The 10832-nt window shown below is 46.3% G+C and overlaps 1 protein-coding gene across 1 annotated transcript; it reads left to right on the top strand.

Annotated features, from left to right (window-relative positions):
• The first annotated feature begins 7232 nt into the window (after positions 1-7232).
• Positions 7233-8670, top strand: BDNF (brain-derived neurotrophic factor). Its single transcript, XM_010140876.1, has one exon. The coding sequence runs from the start codon at positions 7254-7256 to the stop codon at positions 7992-7994; it is 741 nt and encodes a 246-aa protein (XP_010139178.1). The 5' UTR covers positions 7233-7253; the 3' UTR covers positions 7995-8670.
• The last annotated feature ends 2162 nt before the right edge of the window (positions 8671-10832 follow it).

The following is a 10832-nucleotide window of genomic DNA, read 5'->3' as shown; positions in this document are numbered from 1 at the left end:
GCCCCACACAGTCAGGGTCTCAGCAAAGGTAAGGGTATGGCCCTTCCTCTCCTCTCTGACCCCGGAGAAAGCACTGCCTGCCCAAACCATGGCTGATAGCTCCATCTGATGCTTATGCTTTTTAACCATTGATTTTCCATGGATAAGCTTCCCTTACGTTCCTGTTGAGTGCATGATGTCCTATAGATCCTAGGAAGCTTGCCACTTGCAGCAGAACCGATGGGTGCGTGGGATGTTTTACATGCTGTTAAATAGTTTATAGACATTCGTAAGATCCAAGCTCAACTGGTACGGCAGCTTCTGGGTTGTTCCAGGGCTGCTGGACACATGTCACAGTACAAGGGATCCAACTCATGCTAGTTTCCACGCAACATACTCCATTCTGTTCCTGCTCTCGGGTGCCAATTATCCTTGACTTCAGTGGGAACTTCATGTGTGTACTTGGCAGACTAGCTGAGTCCTGTGACGATTCAGCAAGTATTTTGTACCAAAGAGCCGTAGCGAAATGGCAGACAAACCACAGACGCTGCTCAAAGGTCTGAGGCTCTGTCCTAATGTTCTTCTGCCCACAGGTTGAATTAGCAGCAGATAAATCTCTGGTGGCTATCGAAGCAAATGATTTCGGAGAACTGTAATTATCTGTTCCCATGGAGGAACCAGACAGTATCTTGGCGCGGAGTAATTATTTCATGGAATGGTTTTGTGATTGTTTTTCTTGTTTGGGGGGGGCTTAGGTAGCCTATTCTATAGGTGAACTTCCCTTTCACGGAGATCGCATGATGTTGCTTCTACACGACCACAGTAATGGCATGAACATATCTTGACGTATACTCCAAGACACGTTAATGTAGTTTTCTAAGCCTGAAGTGAATTTCAACATTGGAATTTGCTGATGCTTAGATTTTGGGCTTGGAAGTCATGTTCCTACTGCACAGTATTTCTGGCACGGCAGTAGGAGTGCGGCACGTTACCCTACCCGTGATACTCCTGAGGAGCACAAATAAACCTGCCGGTAGTACTTTTATTTGAGGAGAGCTTCCACTACGTACCTTGGTATTTCAGCATGAAATTTTGCCAAAAAATGTTGAGGCAAAGCATGCTCTGTTTGATATGTATAGCGGCGTGCACACAGGCACCCTTTTGGAGCCGAGTTCCTTTGTTACAGTAGGGATCTCACCACGCGCACACCCCAGCCGGTGCAGTCTGAGTGCCCCCTGTGCGGGATGCTGTGCGAGCAGCTGCAAGGGCAGAATGCGTGTCACTGGCTCAACGACCGGTTCCCGTTGTCAACATACAAAACCAGGGCACATCGGTCCTCTTCCACGGGTGGTGTTTCACTGAAAGCTCTGATACCATCCGTGTATCTGGCCTGCTATGCCTTGACGCGCATCAAAACTCATCCTGCCTCTCTCCTGGTATGGGCAGAATGAACCCGAGCTCCTCCGACAGAAATCCTGCTGGGAACTCCTTGTAGTCCTGCACTCGGCCAGTTTAAGTATAAACACGCTTGTGATGAGAAGCCTGTCTGGTCTGCGCCCATTAGAGATGCTGAATTCTCTCTCTCGGAGCTTTGGAGCAAGAGTGCCCTTGCATGGCTGTGTGAGTGTCCAGAAAGGGACGGTGGAAGTTTGGGGGAAACTGATACATAACTCTGTGAAAGATCTGGGCCGTAATGTCACGGCGTTACTATTTTGCCATGATTTTCTTTGTGTTCTTTCCCACCTCTGCTTGACAGGAGAAGTTGTGATTTTTATATGCATTGGGGACGGTCCGATAGAACCCCACAAAATCCCCTTGTAGGGCTTTAAACAGACACATACTTCTTCAGAGCCAACATAGGCACTGCTGGGGTTTCTTCGCTCTCAAAAGCTGGACCGTAGGCAATGTTTAGCAGCTGAAGAGGAAAGCAAATTTCTCATGTTAAAAGTTGTCGCTTATAAACTCCTTGTAAATCAGCTTGCTATTTATTCTAGACTTCAAAACGATTCTTAGGCTCTGCCATCTCTGGCATTATGCCTACGTAGACTTTATTACCTCAGGAAGAAACAATGCGAGAATAAAATGGGTTTCGTCCTCCTGACATGAAGCACCAGCTTACAAGAATACAAATTGGGGGGGAGGGCACTTGATTTTCAGTAATAAAAAGTAATTACAGAGTTTGCTGCGTAAATAGCCGCGAGGATAACCAGAGTGTGTCAGACATCCAGTAACGCGTGTGTTAAAGGTTAATACTATTTGTTCTCGGTACATTTAGTCTTCGCAAATCGTGTGCTGACATGCCTCCCGTTTTGGTGTCTGCTCACACACTCCAGCAATGATGCGTAGAGCAGGAACTCATGCCTCTGCCGTTCAGTGGTATTTAGTAAATTGAACTTCTGTGTAAAGGTCTTAGAAAATGGCAAGGCAGAAAATGAATGTTGTCTTGCTGCCAATTTTATCTTCCACTGCACGCTCCTTTCTGGAGATTAAAGCATTATGAATCCATTCACTACTGAAAGTTATTTCGACTTCCATGGCACACACCAAGATGCAGAGAAGCGAGGACATGTTCACAGCTGTTCCTCGGGTCTCTCTGCTGGAAATACAACCTGTTGAGCCAATAGATTTCTGCTTAACATAACTGAAAATAATGAAATGAAACAATTAGCTGGTGAATCCTCATTAAATACAAATACTGAAATAAATAGTGCAGCTAGGTAATTGACTGTATATGTAAACTAGCTGTAGATAATTGACATGACCTTCATTTAATGAGCCTCCTTCCCATTACTGGAGACGACTGCCACAATTATATGCCCCATTCTAGCTGTAATTGTACAGACTTAATTGAAGCACCAACTGGGTCATGTCTTCCTGAGATCTGGTCTCTGGTGGGTGACCTCTTTTTATTGCCTCAGCTTTGCTATGCTACAGGAGAGGAGGATGGATGTTCTTGCAGCCATGAGAACGGATGGCGTTCAGCAAGCTGGTGTCAAATGTGACTTCCGACAGATGTGGAGTGTGACCTGAGGGGGGAGTGTAAGGCCAGGTCTCAGGCGGCCAGCATATCTCTATGTTGTAAAAGTTAGTGGGTGTATGCAACAGTCCATGGGACAGCACCTGAACCAAGATTCTCTCTCCTACAGAAGGCTTCCGTCTTTTACGCCCAGTGACATAGCTGAACAGAAGGAGTGCAAAAGGGCTGCAGCCTTTAGCTGTTGTTCCTGGAAGTGGGGAGTAGAGACCTGAACCTCCTGCAGCTGAGAGGGAGGGGTTGGATGCATGAGAGGACTACTTGAGGCTCCATCATCAGTGACTTCCGTTGGTATTTTTCTAGCTGCACGTCTGACTGAAAGTGGCCATGGCTCTCTGTCTTGTCTGGCATTCCGTTGTATGGGTGCTCCCAGAACATGCAGTATCAGCCAGGTTGCTCCAGTCAAGAAGTACTCAGCTCTGGTGAGCCTCCATAGGAAGTAATTGCTCAGCCTGCTAGGGTAGCATCAGGCCTGGGTGTTCACAGCAATGCTGGGGCATCTTCATGCAAGAAGTGCAAGTGGTGGTGGATGTGCCCAGCATGGGGAGGGGCTCTACCATGTTCAATAGTAGCCTACTGGAAAAACAGGAAAATAACAGCTTTCTCCCATGTCCCCCCACCCTGGTTCTGCTTCCATGTAAGGTGACATGGTGGCTGCCTCGTAATCGTAGGGGTGTATGTAATCTGTTAATGTTGGGGTTTACAAGCTGCTTACTGTAACAGTTCAGGCAGTATCTTAATCTTTGCAATATAACGAAGGTTTGATAGCTGGGAGCAGAGGAAGAGGACGGGAAGCTGCCATCCAAAGTGTTTCCAATGACCTTTTTGGTGCTCCATTGGGGTATTAGTCGTGTCTCACTAAGTAAGAGATGAACCGTGCGTTCATGAGTCGGTTCAACAGTAGCTGTGTGTTTCTACCCATGAAGTGATACTTAAAACTTACTCTACTATGGCATGCTGAACTAGTTTTGAGCAGCTGCTGCTACAAATTGCTATGGCCTCTAAAATTAAGAGGTTTCCTAGGGTTTAAAATATTACTTCCTCATATTAAGTCACTTGGTATCATTTTGCTGCCAAAGGCAGGGACTGTATATCAAGGACTTGCTCAAGTCACTCTCAAGATAGAGAAGAATCTTTTCACATCCTGCTCGCGCAGTTTGTCCTAGTCTGGGACTCATCTAAAGAGAAGTAGATGTTTGAACCGTGTCTCCTTGCTAGCAATATTCCGTGTGTGTCAGCACTGCTAAAGCCTACTTTGACATACTCTTCTACTACTATAAATGGGGGGAAGAGGGGTGGCTATTGGGGGACACATTTTCTTGTGTATTTTCAGTATGTTGTGTGGATAATGGCAGTCAAAGTTGTCGGTTTTTGGAGGCTGGCCTTGTTGTTTCTTGCTACCCCAGAGAGTAGCTGTGGTTGTATGTCATCAGATGGGATTGATCAGGCTTGACAGCAGTTTCCTTCCTAAATGGAAGGCAAAATTGATTAAGGAAGGATTAATTTAACATAAGCTATAAAGCACTGTTAGGTCTGGTGACCAGCCAGTCATTGGTGGAGGATGCTGCGGGCTTATTGAAGTCAATGAGTGAGGTTTCTCTGCACCTCTCTGTCCTCCGTTATGTTCTTTGTAAGAAAAATATTAACGTGAGTGAAGTTGCACAGCCACTATCCTATTCACTTCGCTTCCCTCCATTCACATCCCTCCATGTTCATTGCTACCATGAGAGGTGAAAACAGCCCAATGACGATAGCAAAAGATGCGGCCAGGAATCCTTCTATCCTTTGTTTGCCTACCTAAACTAAAAAAGCAGATGGTCAGCCTCCAGCTGGTGCTCTTAGCTGATGGGTGAAAGATGCTCTTTGGTTTGTCCTTGTCTTGGTGTCTCTTGTGTGGTGCCCTCTCTCTCTTTGGCCTTTGGAAGGCCCTTTGGTGTACTGTGTGCTCGGACAGAGTCTGTCCTCCAGAGTCGAGATGTTGGCTGGGACCTCCGGGCACTACTCTAATAAAAATAACAGGAACTTGATTAGGAGCCAGAAGATCTGTGTTCTGTTCGCTGCCTTGGTGGTCACAAAGTGTGATGTGGGTGTTTGGGTTTTTTTTCCTTTTAAGTTTTATATAAAACAATTCTCAGAGGAGGGAGCGTATGAATATTATTATTTTTGTTGCCTGTTCTGCTGGCTCTGCATTTGTATGCTAGCTGAACCACCCCTTCTCCCTCTTGTCTTTTCCTCCTTGTTTGATAAAGGAAGACTGATAACCATCTTCCTTGTGCTGTAAATCATCTGTATTGTCTCTCTTCTTCCCCTTTGAGGAAGAAATCTGATATTGCTCCCTGTAGAATGTTTTGAAAATCCTAGGATGAAAAAAATCTGCAAAATATTAATGTTCTGCTTGGTTAGAGCAAACACTATGTTCCTGTGAGTCACAGATGTCGGGTTTGTTTAATCTTAATAAATCTATGCCTCAACACTTTCAAACAGGAAGAAAGATGGAGGGATGAAGCAAGAGTTGTGTTGGAGTAGAGAGGAATCTTAGCCAAAGTCTTGTTTGGTGCGGGGCTGGGGACGAGGAGGGCAGGACACAAACCCAAACACTTCCCACCCCCCCACATTTCACGAAATAAACTTTGAGACCTACATTTTGGGCGCTGCCTTTCTAGTACATATTTCATTTTCTAAGTATGTTTGATGATAGATTGTCTTTCCATGTTCGAGTCTTAAGCGAACGAGTTTCCCACAGCGTATTTGCAGGAGATGAAGTAAGGCTTTCGACATAGCACCCTGTTGGCAAACAGAAATAGCACTTACTCCAGTGAGAGCTGCCAAGTATGAGGTACTTCCGAATGAACTTCAAAAGCTCTGAAACAGGCATTAGCTGCTGCTTCAAAAATGTGAACAATGCCATTGCTTTCTAGCAAGCAGGACTGGTGAGAGCCGGGATCGGAAGGAGGAAAAACAGCCGCGGGATGTGATGGATGTTGTAGGAGCACTTGGGATCAGACAGAAAGCATAGCTCTCCGTCACCGCAGGGTTTGGGCGGTGCTTGTTTAATAGTACCTAAAGCGCGTCCTCTGCGCTTGAGGAGGAAACCATGTGTGTTCCTCAGGGTAGAAAATCTACGGAGACATAGCAAAGCGCTTGGGAAGGAGCAGCGGTACCAGCCCAAGCTGCTGAGCGTGCTGACAGCAGCGAGTCGTGCCAATTCCCAGCCTGGTGAGGAGTTTTCTTACCGGCACTCTTCCCTGGGGCTACCCTGCCGCGCTCAGTGAGGACAGAGCCCAGCGTGCACTTCAGCCTCAGAGCACGGCCCAGAGCTTGGGGCAGAACGTGAGAGAAATGGACAAAGAGCTCAGTGTTTCGGTATGGCACCAGGGCTGGCTGTGCTGCTGGTTTTGATGGTGGGCTCTGGCTTTACCCGAGTGCCAACAGGTGCTTTGCCCGTCTGAGAACAGGCAATGCAGGGCTCTGGGAAAGGACAGCCGGTGGTTCTGGTATGGTCATTTCACTCGAGCTCTTATCAGCTCTGTCATCCAGCAGGTCCCTTCCCCGGCGTTCACATGATGCAGGCAATCTGTCCAGCTCCCATTTAGTATACTGTCCTGGACCATTTTCTTGTTCTATATTTACTCATACATACCTTCTACTTTTAGATGAGGAACTGACCGGCCAAGACCTCAGACCTCTTCCCATGTTTTGACAGTTGCTTTAAAAATATAATGCAATTTATCCTGGTGCTGTTCATTTTTTTGTGGATTGAACGATGAAGTGTTTTTGTCATAGAGAGATCTTAAAAATTAAATATTTGCTTTTGCACTTGAAACGGAAGTCTTGTCTTTCGTGCTTGCAAAGCTGCCTTTTACTGCTCAAATGTCGCGTTGCCACATAGCAGTTCTGCTGTTGCTGTGACTTGAGATAGGTGTAATCGGTCGATAAACAAGGAGTCCGCATAGGATCTAATCTAATACTTGCTACAGAAAGACTTTGGCAGGACTCACTGGTATCAGTGTTGCCTGAGCTTCAGCATGTGCTTTATCTGACCCTCTAAATCACAGCGCACCCTCGTACAAGAGTGTTGCTCTATCACCGGTAATGAGTTGCGGCTGCATGCAGCAGGTCTCTGCAGAAAATGCATAATGTCCTCTGACAACTCGGATGAATTTTTATGACTCCATCCCTTGTAAGTTAAATGGTTTTTGTTTTTTTTTTTCCTTAACAGTTCCACCAAGTGAGAAGAGTGATGACCATCCTTTTCCTTACTATGGTTATCTCATACTTCAGTTGCATGAAAGCTGCCCCGATGAAAGAAGCTAGTGTAAGAGGACAAGGCAGCTTGGCTTACCCAGGTCTTCGGACCCACGGGACTCTTGAGAGCCTAAATGGGCCCAATGCCGGTTCGAGAGGACTGACATCGCTGGCGGACACTTTTGAACATGTCATAGAGGAGCTTCTAGATGAGGACCAGGACATCCGGCCCAGCGAGGAAAACAAGGATGCAGACTTGTACACATCCCGAGTCATGCTAAGCAGTCAAGTGCCTTTGGAACCCCCACTGCTCTTTCTGCTCGAGGAGTACAAAAACTACTTGGATGCTGCAAACATGTCCATGAGGGTCCGGCGCCACTCTGACCCAGCCCGCCGCGGGGAACTGAGCGTGTGTGACAGCACAAGCGAGTGGGTGACGGCGGCAGAGAAAAAGACTGCAGTGGACATGTCCGGGGCGACTGTCACGGTCCTGGAAAAAGTCCCAGTACCCAAAGGCCAACTGAAGCAATACTTCTATGAGACCAAATGCAACCCCAAGGGGTACACGAAGGAGGGCTGCAGGGGCATAGACAAGAGGTACTGGAACTCCCAGTGCCGAACTACCCAGTCTTACGTGAGAGCTCTCACCATGGATAGCAAAAAGAGAGTTGGCTGGCGCTTCATAAGGATAGACACTTCCTGTGTATGTACATTAACCATTAAGCGGGGAAGATAGTGGGTTCGTGTTGTATAGATTATATTGAGACAAAATTATCTATTTGTATATATACATAACAGGGTAAATTATTCGGTAAAAAATAATTTTATGGACTGCATGTATAACTGAAGTTTATACAGTACAGTGGTTCCACAATCTATTTATTGAACATATCCATGACCAGGAGGGGAACAAAAGTCATTTGCGCACAAGTTTAAAAAAAAAAAAAAAAAAGAAAAAGAAAAGCTAACAAAAAAGTCTGCATTACATTCCTTGATTACATTGTGATTTGTCGCCGTTGCCAAGAATTGAAAATATAAAAAGTTAAAAAAAAAAGAATAATTGCATGCTGCTTCAATTGTGAAGTGATGATAAAATGTCCTCTTTCAGAAAAATAAATTGAACCAAAACATTCCGTTTACATTTTAGACAGTAAGTATCTTTATTCCTGTTAGTATTATATCTGTTTACTGCTTTTAACTTCTGATAGCGTTGGAATTAAAACAATGTCAAGGTGCTGTTGTCATAGTTTTACTGTTTCTCTTTTACTTTTGAACTCTCTTCAGATTGAAAAAAAAAAGATCGTTACGTTACTCTGAATTAAAAACGAATTTGGTTTTTTTGTATGTTGTGAAGGTGTTTGCAATAGCAATCCAACTACCGACAAAAAATAATAAAAAAAAAAGAGGCAACTGAAAAAGAATGGTGATGTTCCACTTCACATTGTTGAACTTCAGGCTTAAAGACAGCACTTATTTAACTGTATGGCAACATGCTTTTTTGGGTTATTTTCTTTTTATTATTATTTTGCTGTCTTTTGAGACCTGCATTTGCCTATACCATGTTTGTTTGTGTTTGGTTGAGTTTTTTTTCTTCCCTTTCTTCCCTCCGGAAGGATGTTGGTTGTGATCTTCAAAATACTTCACTTCTCGTACAACTGGAACTTGTCGTAAAGAAAATACTCTATAGAGTGTTGAGAGCAATGATTTTAATGTAATAAAAGACTGTGCTTGGATCAAATGTCTTGGTGAAGCCCAAGAACGTCACTAGAGAAAGGTCTAGAAAGATGATGGTGGATCTGGAATCAGGTTGGTCATGGGACTGAGTAGCTGGGCCAGTTCAGGGACAGATGACAGGGTATAGGGTTGACCGAGGCTCTCTGAACCGTAGTCAGCACTGAAGGAGGTCGCGTGCATCCTGCCAGAGATGACGGCTTTGCCTTGTTCACTGCCGCTTTTGCCCCCTGAGCGTGGCTGGCAGCCCCAGGGCTGCCGAGCGTGCTGGGCTGAGCCAGCGGCATCCCTGCCCAAAGAGCCCCGTGGATGAGCCAGGGAGTGCGGCAGAAGGAAGCCCTGCCTTGAGCTGAAAGCGGTTAGCATTTACGTTTGTGAGGCTCTACCTCTGCTGTGAGCCTTATTTTATGAAACAAATGTTGGCATAAAAAAATACTCTTGACGTGAGTGAAGAGCAAGCGCTGGAGGAGTTGCCTTAACGTTGCGTAGGTTCTGACAGACGAGTTTAGCCCTGCGCTGCCCCTCTAACTATCCTGGCAGAAGTGCTTCTGAAGAGGCAGGGTGTAAGCCTGAGAGCGGGGCATAGCACTTGCGCTGACTGCAGTGGGCAGAGAGGCAGAAATAGCTCATTAGTGAGCTCACTGAAGGCAGCTGCTATATTTGTAGTTCCCCTAGACAAAGAAAAGTAGCTGAACGAGGAGGAAAACGCAGCAAAACTCAACTGCTTCTGAGTGCTGCCAAGCCTGCATTAGGCTGCCTTGCTGTTGAAGTTAATTAAAACCGTGGACTGGGCAGAGTTTACTTGAAATCTCATCCCCCACGGTAATTCTCTGTGAAGAGCCCATCTGACATTGAGTTTAGGTCATTACTAGCAGGAACCCATGCTGGAAGCTAAGAGGGACACCTTTGAAGTCAGTGATTTCTTCTGCTTGGGGCAGAAGGGCTTCCCCTTCCTTGGGGTAACTGACGGTCCAAGGAGAACCAGCCCACCTGCACAGTGGAAACCTCTGGCATGCTGGACCGTGAGTGAGAAGAGAGGGTTGTGTGACCCACCTGAGCTTCAACCTTCAGCCTTCCCAATCAATTGCAGATATTCAGGCTGCCACACGGAAATAAAAAAACCCCAAAACTTACTGAAATCATAGAATTGTTTAGGTTGGAAAAGACCTTTATGATCAAGTCCAGCTATTCATGTCTCAACACTTGAACTGAAGTGTTCTTCATGCAAATTAAACGTTGGTGTAACGGAGACTTTCATTCCACTGTGGCCAGTACCTGTGGGTGTACTGTAATTCTTTGCATTAACCCAGCCGTGGCTCAGGAGCTGGTCTCGGCGACATTCCTAAACGCTAGCAGAGGGATGGGGTAGTGGGGGCTCCCCTCAAAACCAGGGCTGCTTGCTTAGGAAGGGGGAAGCACGATGCTCCTGAGCGAATAACAAAGAGATCCGTCCTCTAGGCTGGGGAAAGAAATGACAGCTCGGACCTGACAGTAATCGACTGCAGGTACAGGAATAAAATAATTCCTAGTTCAAATAAACTGGATTTCCGACAGAGAAGTGCTAATGCATAAACCATGCTCGAAATAAAGTTCCTCCTTCCCCGGCGTTAATGAGGGCTGTATCGTTACCTCGGAAACCCTCAGTGGGCATAGGCAGGGGTGGTGCTGGGGCAGCAGAACGAGCGCAGCGGGCTGGTCGGTCCAGCCCGTGCGGCTGGGGGCACTCCGAGCGTCCCCAGGTGACGCTCCCCACCACGTGCCCATTCTGTGCCCGCTGACAGAACGTGACAACCGCAGTCCCGTGGCTCTCCCCTGCCTGCCCTAACGCACCCGTGAGCACAGG

Source organism: Buceros rhinoceros, unplaced genomic scaffold (assembly GCF_000710305.1).
Source record: "Buceros rhinoceros silvestris isolate BGI_N320 unplaced genomic scaffold, ASM71030v1 scaffold41667, whole genome shotgun sequence".
Taxonomy (NCBI): Eukaryota; Metazoa; Chordata; class Aves; order Bucerotiformes; family Bucerotidae; genus Buceros; species Buceros rhinoceros.
The sequence above is the reverse complement of the archived record's forward strand: the minus strand, read 5'-3'. Positions and strand labels throughout refer to the sequence as shown.